The sequence below is a fragment of the Zonotrichia leucophrys genome, chromosome 10 (assembly GCF_028769735.1).
Source record: "Zonotrichia leucophrys gambelii isolate GWCS_2022_RI chromosome 10, RI_Zleu_2.0, whole genome shotgun sequence".
Classification (NCBI taxonomy): domain Eukaryota; kingdom Metazoa; phylum Chordata; class Aves; order Passeriformes; family Passerellidae; genus Zonotrichia; species Zonotrichia leucophrys.
Window position 1 is genome coordinate 3,539,810 of NC_088180.1, and position 17,661 is coordinate 3,557,470.

At 57.5% G+C, this 17,661-nt stretch overlaps 1 protein-coding gene across 1 annotated transcript; it reads left to right on the forward strand.

Moving 5' to 3' along the window:
* The first annotated feature begins 230 nt into the window (after nucleotides 1-230).
* Nucleotides 231-10,991, forward strand: CSK (C-terminal Src kinase). The gene is made up of 13 exons (XM_064722390.1): nucleotides 231-360; nucleotides 4,785-4,861; nucleotides 5,076-5,189; nucleotides 5,614-5,726; nucleotides 6,359-6,578; nucleotides 6,815-6,908; nucleotides 6,988-7,053; nucleotides 7,161-7,260; nucleotides 7,389-7,479; nucleotides 8,667-8,740; nucleotides 8,838-9,033; nucleotides 9,860-9,946; nucleotides 10,040-10,991. The coding sequence occupies exons 2-13, from the start codon at nucleotides 4,847-4,849 to the stop codon at nucleotides 10,220-10,222; spliced, it is 1,353 nt and encodes a 450-aa protein (XP_064578460.1). The 5' UTR covers nucleotides 231-360; nucleotides 4,785-4,846; the 3' UTR covers nucleotides 10,223-10,991.
* The last annotated feature ends 6,670 nt before the right edge of the window (nucleotides 10,992-17,661 follow it).

Below are 17,661 nucleotides of genomic sequence, written 5' to 3' on the forward strand. Positions count from 1 at the left end.
GGCGCCGCGCTCCTCCCGCTGCCCCCACCCCGCCGCCGGCGCGGTGCTCGCGGCGCATGCGCGCTGCGCTCGGGGCGCTCCGGTTCCGGGCGCCGCTCCCTCCGTCCCTCCTTCCTTCCCTCCCTCCCTCGGTCCGTCCCTCCGGCCCCGCCGCCCCGGGACCCCCCGCGCCCCGCCCGCCCCGCGCCCCCCGCGCACCCGCCGCGCTGGGCCCCGCCGCGCTCCGGCGGCGGCGGCGGCTCCGGCTTCCCCCGCCCCTTCCGCCCCCCCGCGCCCCCCCGCCGGCCCAGGCGAGCCCGGAGGCCCCGGCGGCGCCGCATGGAGCAGCCGGCGGCGGGCTGAGCCCCTGCCCGCACGGAGGTGAGTGACCGACCGCCGCGGGAACCGGCGGGGCGCGGACAATGGGCCGGGGGGGGGCGCGGGTCCGGCCCCGCCTGACCCCCGGTGACCCCGCACGGCCGCTCCCGCCCCGCCGCAGTCCCCGGGGACCCCGCGCCCCGTTCCCGTCCCGCACGGGCACAGAGAGCCGCCCCCGGCACGGCGAGGGATGCTGCGGGGCTCCGAGCCCGCCGGGGGTACCACCTCCCCCTGCCGCTGCATCCCCATCCCGTACAAAGGCCCGCGGGCTCAGCCCGGCTGCTCGGAGCGCTTGGCAGCTCCTTGTTGGGTTGAACGTTTTAAAATTTGGGGCTTTTTTTTTTTGTTGTTGTTTGTTTTTGTTGGGTTTTGGAGGTTTTTTTTTGTTGTTGTTGTCTTTTATTTTTTTTAATTTTTTTCGGGCAATAAGGCGGCGGCGGGTTATTTATAGCCGCGGCTGTTGCTCTTGGTTTAGCGAGAGCGAAACGGGTTGTGCCATCGGGCGGAAAAAAAAAAAAAAGTCCCCCCCGAAAAATCAAAAAGTCCCCCCAAAAAAAAAAATTATCAAAAAAAGGCGAATGGGAGGAGGAGGAGGATGATGGCAGCCTTCCTCCCGGGACAGGGGTTTGTTCCCGCTGGACCCAAGCAGGAGCACGGCCCCATCCTGGCGAGGAGAAGTCCCCGGAGGGATGCGGGAGATTTTGGGAGCATCCCCATCCTCCCTCGTGGGAGCCGTGGGGTTACCCCTGCAAAGGCAGGGAGTTTTTGGGAGTTTTTGGGAGTTTTGGGGCGTTTTGTGGAGTTTTGGGGCGTTTTGTGGGGTTTTGGGGTGCCTCTTTGTCCTTTGACAGCTGCCTGCCCCCAGCTTTTCGGTTTCGAGCAGGCGTTTGCCAAAAAAACCCTTCCGTGCCCTGCTCCACGTCCTGTCCCCGTCCCCAGGTGACAGCACTTGGGAAGGGGACATTGGGGTGATTTCTGCTGGAAAGTCACCGTGGTGAGGTTTTTGTAGGGTAAAGGAGGACCAGGAAATCCTCTTTGCAATGTGGGGCTGGGAGCAGCTTCTCTGCAGGCCTCCACCACCTGTCCCACGGGTACCTCCAGCTCTCTGACCAACAGCATCCTCTCTTTCTCTTCTAAAAGAATTTCAAAACCCCTGAAAAAGAAGCTCCTTCCCCCTTTTTTTTGCAGGCCAGGGCTGGTTTGGGGGAGCAGCTCCGAAACGCTGCGAGCTCTCAGGCGAGATGAAGGAGGAACATTTTTCTTTCGATTAGAGTAATCGTAGGTGTTCGTTGTAATAACAGCAGATAACATCTCTCAGAGGCAGGGAGGATGTTGTCTGGTTTGGGGTGGCTTTGGGATTTTTTTTTTTTTTTTTTTTTTTTTTTTGCTTGTTTTTTGAAGTTTAAAGGACTTCATTGGGAGGTGGGTGCACGGGAAGGGGTGGGTGTGGGTGATGCCCACACACCTGTTCCCGTTGGGAATGAGGCTTCTGTGCCATCAAACTTCATTTCAACAGAGCCATCCTGGTGCTGGGCAGGTGCTGCCCCTTCTCCTGCTTGTGTTTGAAGCTGAGCTGCAGCATCCTTCACCTGCCCACCCCGTGGTGATGGTGGAGCTCCCAAACTCCTCTCCCAGCCTGCCCGTGGGTCTGGCACGACTGGGTTTTATTTTGATTAATGAGAGGAACGCTGTCCCCAGCTCATTCCCCAGTGCCCTTTGGATTCTCAGAGATGTTGGCTGTACCTGCCCTGCCCGGCTCCTGGCTGCCAGGCCAGCCTTCCCATTGGGAAATGAAGGATGGACCTGGGGGATGAGATCCATCCTGGGGGATGAGATCCATCCCTGGGGCTCCTGCATCCAGGATGCTGCGCTGGGCAAACAAGGGAGCTGGGTTTTGGTTCACCTGAGCACATCCTGAGCTTGCAAAGGAACAAACCCTAGCCTGGCAGGGCTGGGAAGAGCCAAACCCAGCACTGGGCTCTGCCCAATCAGCCCGGCTGCTCCCTGGCTAATTTTTTTTAATGATTATTAATTTCTTTCATGTGCTGCTGCACATCCTGCTGGAGCAGAGCGAGCAGGGGCGATGCCCGTGGTTTCCCGGCAGGCACAGGATGCTGCTTTGAAGCTGTGCATCCCCTCGGGCAGCATCTCCAGGTCCTTCTCCCAGCCCAGCATCCCGAGGGATGCGCAGGGCGGGCTCGGGGCCGGGGCTGGCCCGGGTGACACCGCTGGCTGTCACACGGGGCCTTCGGGGCTGCTTTGGCGGCTGCCCCGTGTGGTTTCCTCCTCCTCTTCCTCGGAAAGTCTCGGCTTTGAGGCAGAAATGAGGTGACGATTAAAAAGAGGCTCAGAGGAGGAAGGCCTGTGTTGGGCTGAGGGGCAGCCCCTGGTGTTGGAACCACCTCCCTCTTTAAAAGTGAAAGGCGGATTTATTGTGTGTGATTATAACAATGCCACAGTCCTGTGCCATGAATATCCACGATCTGGGAAGATAAAAAAGCCTGGGCTGGCTGCAGCGTGTTCTTGGTGGGGTTTGCTCAAGCAGTTTCCTCTTTAGCAGGGAAAAAAAAATTCTCCTTATGAAGGCAGGCTATGAATTTTGTATCCTTGCTGCATTTATCAAATATAAATGCTGGTGACATCCGTGAGCTGAAAGCCCAAACAAGCGGCCTTTGGGACTGGCAGGATTCAGCTCCTGCACGGAGTGGAAAACCTTTGTGGGGTGAACCTTTGGGCATCCCTTGCACTGGCTCCAGGGTTTTCCAGCTGGTGGAAAGCTCCATCCTGCTGCTTTTGGGCTGTTTGGAAGCAAGGCCTGGCTGGTGGGAAGCGCTGACTCAGGGCTTTGGGCTGGAGCTCTCCTTGAGCAACAGCCTGTGCTCGCTGTCCCACGGGAGCCTGCATGGGGAACAGGGCTGAGAGCCCCAGCCATGGGAAATTCCCTCCTTAAACCTCCCTCCAGGCTTCAGCTACATCCCTCCACAGCCTGGAGAGCGGGGTTTATTCCCTGCATTTCTGGTGCTGCCTTTCAGACTGGTGGGATCCAGACCCCTTGGGTGAAATCTTTGTTCCGTGCCAGGTGTAAATCCAAAATTTAAGCAAAAATCAGCTTGGAGCAGCTGGGGGTTGGAGCTGGGAACGTTCTGGGTTTGCAGTTGTGGGTCCCAGCTGGTGCTCCCCAGCCCAGAATTGCCGTGCTCTGCCCTCCCCTGGATCCTGGCACTCCTGGCAGTGTCCCCAAGGTGCCACCAGGCTGGGTTTGGGTGCCATCTCCAGCTTTCCCTGGGCTGGCTGGCAGAGAAACCCCCGCAGCACTGTGGGGATGGAGTCCCTCAGGTGCCCAGGCTCTGTTTTTGGGGTGAACACCCCAGCATTGATTTCTGCCAAAAGCAGAGAGCCGTTTGCCGTGTCCCCACGCTGGGGAAGGTGACGGAGGTGCAGGGGGGAGCGTGACGCCTTTTCCGGAAGGCTGCGGGCACGTGGTGGAAACAGGGCCACGTTCTCACCGAGCTCTTCCTCCCGCAGCTCTGCCCCTTATCTCCTTCCTCCTCCTTGCCCCTCGTTTCACTTCCTCCTTCCCAAAATACTCCCAGCCCTGCCTGACGCCACGGCAGCGCTGCCGGCGGTGACCCCACGGGAGGGGATGGATTCAGCAATTTTTGGGTGGGGTTTTGGGGTTGCTCTGTGTGTGTCCCCCCTTGTGCCCCCCAGCCTGGCACGACCCCGGTGCCCCAGCCCAAGAAAGCCTGGTTTGATTGTGGGGCCGGTGACTTCATCCCGTGCCGGGGGCTGGAGCGGCAGGAATAAAGCCGGGTTTGTTCCCCTCCCTCCCACACAGCCATCCCAGAGCACAGCACCCCCGGGCAGCACATCCCCCTGGGCTCCAGGAGCTGCACGTTCCACTGTCCCAGTGGTTTTCATGCTGCAGGGAGCAGTTTTTGGTTTATTTCTTTTGGATCCCAGGCCTGGGAAGCTCTCAGGGCTGGATGTTTCCATGTGTGGGTCACCAGGGAGAGCAGGGCTCTGGCTGTGTAGCCTGGGAGAAGAGTGGGATGGACTTCTGGAGGTCATCTCTGTTCCCTTCCCTTCTCTGGGCATCTCCACGCTGTGCTGGACTTTTCATTGGTGCAGATGCTGCACTCAGAACCTCAGTTCTTCAGAAGCTGGATCCGTGCAAATGCCTCCTAATCCGGGTGAGCAGCTGCTCCCACCCCAACTGCAGGGGCTGAGCGGGCCTGGAGCTCCCACTTCCACCTCAGTTTGGGGATATTTTGGATGCAGGACCTGTTCTTGGAGGGAGCAGAGATGCTCACCTGGCCTGAGAGCATCCTTTGGGGGGTGCTGCATCCTCCTCTCACCTCATTCGTGCCGTGCTGTGCCTCGTTCCTGCCGTGCCCCGTTCTCAGCCATCCTTTCCCCCCGTGCAGGTCTCATGGTACCAAGTGAGGTGTCCCCCCTGTGAGAGTCGCTCCCCCAACCTCCTGAGAAGATGTCAGGGATGCAGGTAAGCTCTGGGTGAGGAGAGGAGGGCATGGAGCCACCCTCCATGAGGCTGGCACGTCCATCCATGGAGCCATCCAGCGCTCAGGAGGGACGTGGGGACACTTGGTTCAAACAGACCCCCTTTGGGTTCCCATCTGTGAGGGGGGTCCCTGAGGGTGCCAGGGGTGGGTGGCACGCTCGGGCAGGGCTCTGATGGCACCCCCTGCTCCTGCCAGGCCGTGTGGCCATCTGGTACAGAATGTATCGCCAAGTACAACTTCCACGGTACCGCCGAGCAGGACCTGCCCTTCAGCAAAGGAGACGTCCTCACCATCGTGGCTGTCACCAAGGTGAGCTGTCCCCTTTCCCTGTCCCTGCACGCCCTGGCACGTGCCAGTGGCAGCCCCTGGTCCTGCCAGTCCCGCTGGCTGGCTGTGAATCTGGCCAGGAGCTTGGTTAATTAATCCATGGCCTCGTTAGTTAAGGTTTCTCCAAAAGGCGAGTGCCTCCTGGGAGGTGGAGGAGGGATGGGAGAGGCAGCGGTGCTGGGCTCCTCTCCAGGGAAGGAAAAGAGGGGCTCTGGGTTTGGGGGGCTCTGGGATCACAGTGAGCCCTGTGGGGCCACCAGCACTGGGGTTTGGTGGTCCCAGCACCGACCCCAATGCCCTGCTCATCCCATCCTGCCTGCAGCCAGCAAGGGGAACCCCCAGAGGGCTCCTCGGGTGGGATGCAGGGACCACGGGCTCGTTGTGACACCCTGATGTGTCCCCACAGGATCCCAACTGGTACAAGGCGAAGAACAAGGTGGGCAGGGAGGGCATCATCCCTGCTAACTACGTGCAGAAGCGGGAAGGGGTCAAAGCTGGCATCAAGCTCAGCCTCATGCCGTGAGTACCCAGCCAGGGCTCTGGGGCTGCAGCATCCCTGTGGCAGAAGGGACATTCCTCACGGGGCACAGCGTGGATTTGGGATTGGGATTTGCTGCTGGGGAGAGCTCTGGGTGTTTTGGGAGCTGCCTGCATGGCTGGGAAGGTGATTCGATGGTTGGATTCTGTTTTAATTTTTTTTTTTTTCCCAAGGCTGGGGTTAGGGTTAGGCTGACTTAGGGTTAGGTTTACCTAGGTTTACTTAACCTAGGGTTAGGTTTATCTAACCTAGGGTTTGGTAAAGGCTGCTGGGAGGAAGAGGGAAGGTTGGAATGGGGTCTGTAGAGGAGGGATGGGTTTGATGTTCCTGCTGCATCCCAGAGCTGCCAGTGACTCCCAGGCTGGAGGAGAAACCTCCTGGGAGCGTGCAGAGGGACAGAATCCCAGCAGGGGCCAGGAGGAGGGAGCAGGATGAGGGGATCAGGACGCCATGGAGGGCGCTGTGTCACAGGGTGGGTGGGGACAGCCAGGAGCGGCACGGTGACAGCGAGGAGCACCGTCCCCTCGCAGGCAGGGCCAAAAGCTGCTGCACAGCCAAGCACAGCCCCACAGGGGTGCAGGCAGCCCTCAGCCCGCCCCGCGTGGCCCTGCAGGTGGTTCCACGGGAAGATCACGCGGGAGCAGGCGGAGAGGCTGCTGTACCCCCCCGAGACGGGGCTGTTCCTGGTGCGGGAGAGCACCAACTACCCCGGGGACTACACGCTGTGCGTCAGCTGCGAGGGCAAGGTGGAGCACTACCGCATCATCTACTCCTCCAGCAAGCTCAGCATCGACGAGGAGGTCTACTTTGAGAACCTCATGCAGCTGGTGGAGGTGAGGCCGCCGCTGGAATGCCCTGTGGGGACATCAGAGCTTGTGGGGTTGCAGGGTTGGGGGGCGGTGGGTGCTCTTCCTTTCTGCTGGGGACAGAGGGAGGAGGAGGAGGGACGAGGCTCTCGGCCGCCACCAGGCGTGTCCGTGGCCTCGTGCTGCCACCTGGTGGGACCTCAGAGCCCGGCACCACCAACCCCGTGCCGAGGTGTCACCCGGGCCCCGCTGTGTCCCCCCAGCATTACACCACGGACGCAGACGGGCTCTGCACCCGCCTCATCAAACCCAAGCTGATGGAGGGCACGGTGGCAGCACAGGACGAGTTCTCCCGCAGTGAGTGGCCGTGGTGCCCCCTCCCCTGCCCCTGGGCACCCCCCAGCACCCCCTCACTCCCCCTTTTCCCCCCGTGCAGGCGGCTGGGCCCTCAACATGAAGGACCTCAAGTTGCTACAGATCATTGGCAAAGGGGAATTCGGAGGTGAGCCCGCTGTCCCCAGCCCGTGGTGGCCCTGAGTGGTGGGGGGGGCTCCTGTGGGGCCCCAGGAGGCTGGGATGCTTCCTGTGCCCGTCTCTCCTGGCCTGCAGACGTGATGCTGGGGGATTACCGGGGGAACAAAGTCGCCGTGAAGTGCATTAAAAACGACGCCACAGCGCAGGCCTTCCTGGCAGAGGCGTCCGTCATGACGTGAGTGTCACCCTCACCGGGGGACAGCGTGAGGGAGGGGGCACCTCTGGGCCTGCCAGCACGGTGGGTGGCCCCTGACACCCCTGTTGTCCCCAAACCCCCGCCCTGAGCCCTGCTGTGCCACGCAGGCAGCTCCGACACAGCAACCTGGTGCAGCTGCTGGGGGTGATTGTGGAGGAGAAGAGTGGCCTTTACATCGTCACCGAGTACATGGCCAAGGTGAGACCCCCCCACACGGCCACCTGCCCTCCCCCTCTGTCCCCTTGTGTCCCCCACATCCCTGGGGCTTCACCCTGGTACGGCTGAGTCACGCCAGCTTGGGCTGCATATTGCTGGGGACACGGGGGAGGCTGCTGGTGGCATGTCCCTTGTCCCACTGCTGGCTCACAGTGGGGGTGGCATCCACAGATCTGCCCCTTGAGGGAGGGACATCATCCTTGTGTCCTGCCCCTCGTTTGAAGGACATCTCCCCTGGGTCCTGTCCCATAAAGGAGGGACATCTGCCCTGATCCTGCTCCATGAGGGAGGGACATCTACCCTGGTCCTGCCCCATATTAAAGGGACAATCTCCCTGGGTCCTGCCCCATGAGGGAGGGACATCATCCCTGAGTCCTGCCTCATCCTAAAGGGACATCTCCCTGGGTTCTGCCCCATCCTAAAGGGACATCTCCCTGGGTTCTGCCCCATCCTAGAGGGACATCTCCCTGGGTTCTGCCTCATCCTAAAGGGACATCATCCCTGGGTTCTGCCCCATCCTACAGGGACATCTCCCCTGGGTCCTGCCCCATCCTAAAGGGACATCTCCCTGGGTTCTGCCCCATCCTAAAGGGACATCTCCCTGGGTTCTGCCTCATTCTAAAGGGACATCTTCCCTGGGTTCTGCCCCACGAAGAAGGGATGTCATCCCTGGGTCCTGCCTCATCATAAAGGGACATCATCCCTGGGTTCTGCCCCATCCTACAGGGACATCTCCCTGTCCTCCCATGAGGAGAGACATCATCCCTGGGTTCTTCCTACCCTACAGGGACATCTCCCTGGTCCTGCCCATATTAAAGGGACAATCCCTGGATCCTGCCCATGAGGAGGGACATCATCCTGAGTCCTCCCTCGTCCTAAAGGGACATCATCCCTGGGTCCTGCCCCTTTCTAAAAGGACATCTCCCTGGGTCCTGCCCCACGAAGAAGGATGTATCCTGGATCTGCCCATTCTAAAGGACATCTTCCCTGGTTCTGCCTCACGAAGAAGGGACATCATCCCTGGGTCCTGCCCCATCCTAAAGGGACATCATGCCTGGGTCCTGCCCTATCTTAAAGGGACATCTCCCCTTGTCCTGCCCCCCAAGAGAGGTACAGCAGGTGTGCTGCTGGCCCTGCTCACCCCTCTCTCTCTGTCCACCCTGCCTCAGGGCAGCCTAGTAGATTACCTGCGATCACGCGGGCGGTCGGTGCTCGGGGCAGACTGTCTGCTCAAGTTCTCCCTGTAAGTACCAGACAAAGCCATGCCCACCCCCCTGACCCACCCTACCCGCGCTTTGGGGCCGCCCTGCCAACCCCCTTGTGCCCCCCGCCCCTGGCAGAGATGTCTGTGAAGCCATGGAGTACCTGGAAGCCAACAACTTCGTGCACCGGGACCTGGCGGCCAGGAACGTGCTGGTCTCGGAGGACAACATCGCCAAGGTCAGCGACTTCGGGCTCACCAAGGAAGCCTCCTCCACACAGGACACAGGCAAGCTGCCTGTCAAGTGGACAGCACCAGAAGCACTTAGAGAAAAGGTGGGTGAGCAGAGCAGAGGGGGGCATTGGGTGTGGTGGAAGCTGCAGGAAGGGGGAACGTTCCAGGCTGTCCCAGAGATGGTGCTTGGGTGCCACTTGGCGCTTTGTGACCCCCAAAGCAGCTGCCCTGAGGGTGGGGAAGGTCCCTTGCCACCCTTGGTCCTGTGATGTGTGCTGGGATAGCAGGCCAAACTCTGTCTCCACAAATGAAAAACTTTCCAGCAGGTAATTGGAAGGAAATAGTAAATGCAGATTGAATTAAAGAAGTATAGTTGCATCATGAAGTCTGATTTTTAAAGGGAGTAACATCTTTAGCTAAAGATCCATCTTTTTTTGTATAATCAAACTTGACCCAATAGGTCATACATAGAGCCAAGGATCTCTAATTCTTGAGGCTCAGAAGATGCCTTGGGAAGGTGAGGAGCCCACTCTTCCCATGCATCCAGAAATTATTTGGGGATGATCCCATAAATGTGCCTGATACAGCTTTTTGAGTATCTTTTGGGATTGGCCAAACATCCACTGGCACACCAACCAAACAGGTGGAAAATGGTTTCTTGGGGGCCACCTTGGACAAATATGTGGTATCTAAACCTGAAGCATTAGCTAAAAAGTCACCCAGACATTTGTTTTAGGTTGGCAAATCTGCATGGCTAAAAGCAAGCAAAGCAGAAAAGCAAACTTTAGATTGAGCTCCATATTTTTCTTAAAATATTATCCAACAAAAGAATTCTCCAAAACTGGGGATTCCCACACCCAAAGTGCACAATCTTCTGTGGAGCTGCAGATCCCACACCCCTGCCTGAGCCTGCTTCTCTCCCTGCAGAAATTCTCCACCAAGTCGGACGTGTGGAGCTTCGGGATCCTCCTCTGGGAAATCTACTCCTTCGGGCGAGTGCCTTATCCGAGAATTGTGAGTGATGGGCGCCCCCAGGGTGCTCAGGGGGGGGAGCTGAGCCCGGATTTTTGGGCAGAGCCCCTCCCTGAGCCCCCGAATTCCCCACAGCCCCTGAAGGACGTGGTGCCCCGCGTGGAGAAGGGCTACAAGATGGATGCTCCGGACGGGTGTCCGGCCGTCGTCTACGAGGTGATGAAGAAGTGCTGGACGCTGGACCCCGGCCACCGGCCGTCCTTCCACCAGCTCCGTGAACAGCTAGTGCATATCAAAGAGAAGGAGCTCTACCTGTGAGGGGGGGCTCTGCCGCCCCACAGCCGCAGGGGACCCACGCTGGGGGTGACGGGGGTGCTCAGCCCCCCTGCCCCACCACGGCACCAGGAGGGAGCCCCGGGGGCGCTCAGCCCCCCTCCAATTCCCCCCGGTTGCTTCCAAACTTCCAAATCTGTCAGTTTTTATTTTTATTTTCCAGGTTTGGGTTTTTTGTTTTCATTTTTTTGTCTCCCACGCTGTTTGTTTTTTTATTTTAATTTTTGTGCGGTATTTTTTGTTATTTTCTCGGTTTTGGGGGGAGCGTTTATTGTTTTGGGTTTCTTTTGGTTATTTTTTTTTTTTGTCGTTGTTTTTTTATTATTTCGAGCAAGGGCCCAGCTGAGCGTTGGGCATTTTACTAAAGTACGAATCTTATTTTTTAATGTAATTAAAAGAAGAAAAAAAAAAAGGAAAAAAAAAAAAAGAAAGACAGAGAGAAGAAGGTTGTTCAAAGGAGAATAATAATAAATAAACCAATGAAACGGACACATGAAAAGGAAACCCCCAGCGACAGAAGTGATGGTTGAGGGGGAGACGCTGGACTCGCCGCCCGGTCGGGAGAGCGCGGCCGCGTCCCCGCCTGACGCTTTTTCTTTTTTTGGGTTGTTTTGCTTTAAACTCGTTGCAATGTTTGCATGCTGTCTCCAGAGGCCTTTTTTTCCAGTCCTGTCCAGTGCTTTATTCTCATGTAATGCTACCGACTGTGAGATTAAAAACTGTAATAAAAAAACCATTCCATACGGACGCGGCACACCCCGCCTCGGCCCCCCTCTGTTGCCAGCGGCTCCGGGGGAAAAAATGGGGGTGGACTCCCCCATCTCCTCCCCAAATCAGTGAGGATGAGCAGGAATTGCATCCTGCCTGTGGGAGCTGGCTGTGACAGGGATGAAGTGATGCCAAAACTCCCCTTTACTTTTTATTTTACTTTTTACTTTCTGATGCTCTGGGGGAGCAGTTTGGAGCTGATTGCTGCACCTCGCTGCCTTCCCTGATTATCCCACCTGTGCAGGTGAGACCCCGATGTCCCAGGCCCCGTCCCCAGAGCTGGAATTCCCGCAGGGAGCCGGGTGGAGGTGGCGTCTGGCAGGTTTGGAATAGTTCCGCTCCTCCGCAGGGAATTATTCAGCGTTAAACGCCGGCTGCCGGCTTGGCAGGAGCTCTCCGCCTGCTCCGGGCCGGCATCGAGACCGAGATTCCTCTTGGAGCGGGGTTAAAAGGGAAAAAATGGAGTGGTGGGACACGGGCACAGCTCAGGGATGTGGGATGGAGAGTGCAGAGGGGAGATTTGGTGCTCACCCCTTCCCCTTCTCGGGGTGTCAGGTGGGGATGGGGATGATGGAGCTCCTCTGTGTGGGGTTTCCTCTCCCCTGGACTGACCCCCCTCCTCTTGTCCACATCCTGCCCCCGTTCCTGCCAGTGCTCCAGCAGGGCCCAGCCCGATAAGCAGCTTTACTTTTTGGGCTTATGAAGATTAAAGTCATTTACAGGCAAAGCCTGCAAGAAACGGCTTTGGGAATGGAGAGAAGTACCCAGAACCTTCACGTGATGGGAGACAGCAGGGAGGGCTCTGCTCCTCTCTCCTGTCAAAAAAAGGGGAGGAAACTCACCCCAAAATTATGGAGATCTTCGATTATTGGGATTTTGGATTTTCCTCCAAATGGCACCACACTTCCCATGTGGTCTCAGGGGTGGTGTTTGGTGCCTCAGCATCCTCCGGGATGGAGCTGAAGGATGCTGAGAGATCTGCTGGAAGAAATTGTGTTCTTCACTACAAATGAGGGAATTTCACCCCGATTTGCCAAGGTCCTGCCCCTCTTGCCACCACTGTGCCTCAGTTTCCCCACACAGAGTCTCTCTGGGTCTCTCTCACTCTGAGCCTGCAGCTGCTCATCCTGGATCCCCCCAGGGATTCATCCCAGGGGATTTTGGGGCTCTGTCCATCAGCAGCAGCGTGGGGACAGGCTGGGTGACACCCCGAGTGCTGGCTCACGCCACGTCCCCTTCCTCCCGCTCCTCCTCCTCCTCCCTCGGGCACCGGGATGGGCACAGGGCCCGGCTGTGTCAGCTCCATCCTGCCTCAAATTCCCGTGTGAATCATCCTCCTGCAGGGCGTTATTCCCATGGCACCTCTCCCTGCTGTGCCAGGAGGGAACGCGGCACAGGGAACAGGAACACGGGCTTTAAAAAATCCCTGGAAAATCCAGCAGGAAAATCTCTCCGCTCAGTGGGATCCCAGCTTGGGATCCCAGCTGGACAGGGCTGGGGAGAGCTGGGCTTTGTTTGAAAGGGCCATCTGCAAACTCACTCATCCTTTGCTTTTCCATCCCTACCCATCACCTGCACCCCACACGGACTCCTGAGCCAAATCATCCTTTCCTGGCTCCCCCTCTCCCTGCAGATCCTATCTCTTCACCATTAGGGGATATAGGCATTTTTATATATACATTAGGGCTCCTTCCACGAGCTTTGGTCCTAAACACCCAAAAATCCCCCCAAAGGACCCAATTCCAGCTGCAGAGAGCCTTCCTCACCCTAAACACCCAAAATCCCTCAAAGGACCCCAATTCCAGTTGCAGAGAGCCTTCCTCACCCTAAACACCCAAAAATCCTTCAAAGGATCCCAATTCCAGCTGCAGAGAGCCTTCCTCCCACTAAACACCCCAAAATCCCCTCAAAGGACCCAAATTCCTCACCCTAAACACCCCAAATCCCTCCACAGCACCCCAATTCCAGCGGGCTCCTCATTCCCCCGGGTGTCAAATCCTCCATCCCGAGCAGAGGGGTGCAATGAGCCCCCCACAACCGCTCTCTCATTGCTGCTTGGGGCTAATTAGCAGCTCTAATTAGGGCCCTTCCTCTCCATCCCCGGAGCACGGCCTTCCCATCCCCTGGCATCCCTCCTCCCCCTCCGCGATCGACTTTACCACCAGGACTATTTTTAGCGCCATGTACAAAGCCATTCCCATCACCGTTCCGTGCCGTTCACCTCTCCCCCTTTCTCTCTCTCTCTCGCTCTATTTTTTTGTGGCTTTTTAAATTTTTTTTTTTTTTTCCTCTTCTGGGCACTCCAGGAATGAAGGCAAGGCTGGAAGATCCCCCGTGGGAATGGTGCGTGTGTGTGTGTGTGTGTGTGTGCGAGCGCCTTTGCTCGGGGCTCGCTCTCCACCGGCGGCGCGGAGCAGCACATGCTCTCCCCATGTGCCTGTTTACATGCTCTGTATGTCTGTCCGGCCGCATTTGTGTCACGGCTCGGCTGCAGACACCGCCCTGGGAGCCCCCCCCAGCGCCTCCCTCCTCTTCCTCACCTCGCACAGCCCTCCTCCTCCTCCTCCTGCCGGCGGGAATTGCAGCCGCTGCTCTGCTGATGGGAGATGCTTCCCCTTCTCCTCTACCAGAGCACTCGGGGTACCCCAAAAACTCCTCTGTGCCCTTCTGTGTGTCCTGTGGGACAGAACCGTTCCCACCCCAAACCCTCATCCCTTGGGATCAATGTTCTGGATGACGGGAACATTCCCATCCTAAATTCCCCATCCCTTGGGACCAGGAGCTCTGTGTCCTGTGTGACCAATCCCACCCCAATTCCAATCCTTCAGGATGGATGTTCTGGATGACAGGACCATTCCCACCCCAAACCCCATCCCTTGGGACCAGGGCTCTATCCTGTGTGACCAATCCAACCCAAATCTCCATCCCTGAGGATGGATGCTGTGGATGACAGGACCATTCCCACCCCAAATCCCCATCCCTGGGGACCAGGGCTCTTTGTCCTCTATGGCCATTCCCACCCCAAATCCCCATCCCTGGAGATGGATGTTCTGGATGACAAGAACATTTCCATCCCAATCCAAATCCTTCAGGATGGATGTTCTGGATGACAAGACCATTCCCACCCCAAATCCCCATCCCTGAGGACAGGGGCTGTGTGTCCTGTGTGACCAATCCCCATCCCTTGGGACCAGAGCTCTTTGTCCTTTATGACCATTCCCACCCCAAATCTCCATCCCTGGGGATGGTGGCTCTTTGTCTATGACCATTCCCACCCCAAACCCCCATCCTTGGGGACAGGGGCTCTGTGTCCTGTGTGATCATTCCCATCTCAATCCCCATCCCTGGGGATGGATGTTCTGGATGACAGGACCATTCCCACTCCAAATCCCATCCCTGGGGACCAGGGCTCTTTGTCCTCTATAAACATTCCCACCCCAAATCCCCATTCATTGGGATGGATGTTCTGGATGACAAGAACATTTCCATCCCAATCCAAATCCTTCAGGATGGATGTTCTGGATGACAGGACCCACCTCCAAATCCCCATCCCTGAGGACAGGGGCTGTGTGTCCTCTGTGACCAATCCCCATCCCTTGGGACCAGAGCTCTTTGTCCTCTATGGCCGTTCCCACCCCAAATCTCCATCCCTGGGGATGGATGTTCTGGATGACAGGAACATTCCTACTCCAAATCCCCATTTCTTGGGATGGTGGCTCTTTGTCTATGACCATTCCCACCCCAAATTCCCATCCTTTGGGGGGATATTCTGGATGACAAGACCATTCCCACCCCAATCCCCATCCCTTGGGAGCAGGGCTCTTTGTCCTCTATGACTATTCCCACCCCAAATCTCCATTCCTGGGGATGGTGGCTCTTTGTCTATGACCATCCCCACCCCAAAACCCCCATCCCTCGGGATGGATATTCTGGATGAAATGACAGGGCCATTCCCACCCCAAAACCCCCGATGGTGACTCTGGGCAGCCTCGTGCTCAGTGACACAAAGATGAGAACAGGGAATTCTGAGGGAATTGGGGGGACACCCCAGCAGCATCCCCGCTCCTGGCTTCCCTTCCCAGCAGCACTCAGGGGCTCCCAGGGGCTCTCCCAGGGCAAGGATGGTTTTTTCATCCTGTGGAGATGATGTCAGATTTTGGGAACTCAGAGGCTTGGTTCTATAGCAGTGGGGAGGCTTTCCATGGGAATGCCTCCCTAGGACAGGGAAATCTTTGGTTTCACTTCCATGACAAGCTGAGCTGCAGTCCCTCTTCCTCATCCAAGGCAAATTCCAGCTTTATGGACTTGGGTAAATGCCAGAAATAATTTCATCTGGTAATTTACCACACTTTTATCCTAAAGTTTCTTTATTCCCTCTGTCAGTGACATGGCAGCACTTCGATCCCCCTAAAGGATCTCCAGAGGGAATCCCACGGAAGGAATGTTTTTCTCAAGACCTTCAGGATATTTTCCCCCAAACTCCTGCGAGCTGGTGGTCCCTAACAGCAGCAGGACTCTGGATTGATGTCCCCGGGGCGTCCCTGTCCCCATCCCAGGTGGCAGAGCGAAGGTGACCCTGCCCTGCGCCCGGGGTCAGAGCCGAGCGCGGCGGCTCCCGAGGTGGCGGTGCCTGTCCCCATCAGCAGGAGTGACATTCAGCTGCCAAGTGCCGGCGTGACATCCCCGGCAGCAGCAGCAGCAGCAGAGCAGCAGCAGCAGCAGCAGCAGCAGCAGCATCAGTGGGCTGCCTGCTTGCTTTGGAAACGCCTTCTCATCTCCCTCCCGTGGCGGCTCCGGTGCGCACGCACGCGGCTTTCCAGGATTCCCTCACCTACTCCTGTGGGGTCTCCAAAGGTTAAAAACGCTCGTGTTCCCTGCATTTCAGGCCGACAAGGATCAGGCCTGCTGCTGCTTTATTGCCATGGCCCTGCAGGTTGAGGTCACCAAGCCTTCCTCTCTACAACCCACTGAACCAGCCACTCCTGGGCCATTCGTAGACCTCTGGAGCATCCTCTGGAGCCCGGGCTGTGGTAACTGCGCCTTTGGAGCCAGTTACCTGGAAAGAAGAGCTGGAATGATCCCTCTCGGCATGGCAGAGGGAGCTGCTTGCTTCCAATTTAAATCAGGTGTCAACGCTGAGAGAGGATCCTCTTAACTTCCACCGTCTTGTCTGCGGCTGCGGCGGGGGGACGTCTCATCTCGCTGCCGTCTAATCCGTGGAGATGTGTGATATAGCATAAGCTAATATAATGGGTCATGCAAGGATTTACATCTCATTACGGCAGGTTAGAGTCCTGGCAGGAAGGATGACTCATCCTCACTTGAATATATTTCAGGGATGAGGAACGGTTCAGCCGCCCGAGGAAAGGCGAATGGGGAAATCAACCACCTCGGAGCATCATTTCCCAGCTCGCTGCACCCTCTGATTGTCCCCCCGGCTCTGCCTCCAGGTGGGCCACCGGCCTCTCCAGGAAAAGCTGAGGGGATGGGAGAGCTGCAGAACCTCTCTGGAGGTCTTTGCCTTTTGCTCCATCCCTGTAAAACCCGGGCTGAGCGAGCATCCCCGCCACGAGGGGCAGGATCCGAGGCGCTGCCCGGCTTGTTTTCACCTCCTTGCCTTGGCCCGGCGGTTCTGCTCGTCAGGAGCTGTTTGCTCTTAGCTCCTCAGACACGGAGGCTCCGTGGGAGCTGACCCATCTAACCCAGCTGGAAAAAATCGGTCCTGACTTCCAGTCTCTTATTGTTAATGGATGCTCGCAGCGAAATCCGGAGTGAGCGGAGCTCGCAGGACCAGCCACAGCTGAAATCTGCTCTGAGCCCACACGAGGCTCGGGCCAGCACCCAGGGACACAACCAGGGGTGCTGGTCCTTCTCTTTCCAGCCAGACTGACGGCCAGAATGTGACCACGCTGCTGGCAACGGGACATCTGGGGGCTCCCAGCCTGTTTCTCAGCAAGGCTGTGCCAGCTCATTGTGGGTTAAAATTAATTTTCCATGGGTTCTCCATGGGAAAGCGCTTAGGAGAGCCTGCGGATGGGTGTGAAAAGCAAAAATCATCACTTCAAAAAGCTGTTGAGGCTCCTGAGCTGCCAGCTCGGGGTGAGCAGCAGGAGCAGGGGCACCTGCGTGCTGGGGGATGCTGAGGGGGACACTGGGGTTGTGCCAAACAGAGGGACCTCCCTCGTCCCAGCATCGGTTTGCACATTTGGGTGGACTCCAGGGAACTGCTGGCATCAATCAGGGGGCTCTGCTCTGCCAGGAGAGCCCTCACCAGGACAAATCCCCCGTTGTCACCTCCACGAGCGTGTCCCAATCTCTAAGAGCAGCGCACTGCCAAGCTGCTGGCCAGGTTATTACCCTAGAAAAATGCATTATTTTTCAGCCTGTTTTCCTCTTAAGACATAATTTTACCTTGGGTGGGGGGATGGGAGGAGATGGGCCCATTCCCCCTCCCTCTGTCACTTTGTTCTGTCGCTTCCCAGCTGTTCCATCATTTTAATCTGCAGAGATTGTCTTTATATTTCGGGAATGAAATGATTTCCCACAAGCCGGGATTGGGGTTTGGATCCGCGCTCATTTTTCAGGAGCAGAGAAGAAAAAAGGGAGAAATGGCTGTTAAAGCCAGGCTGGCCATCTGGAAGGGAGGTGCGTGGCTG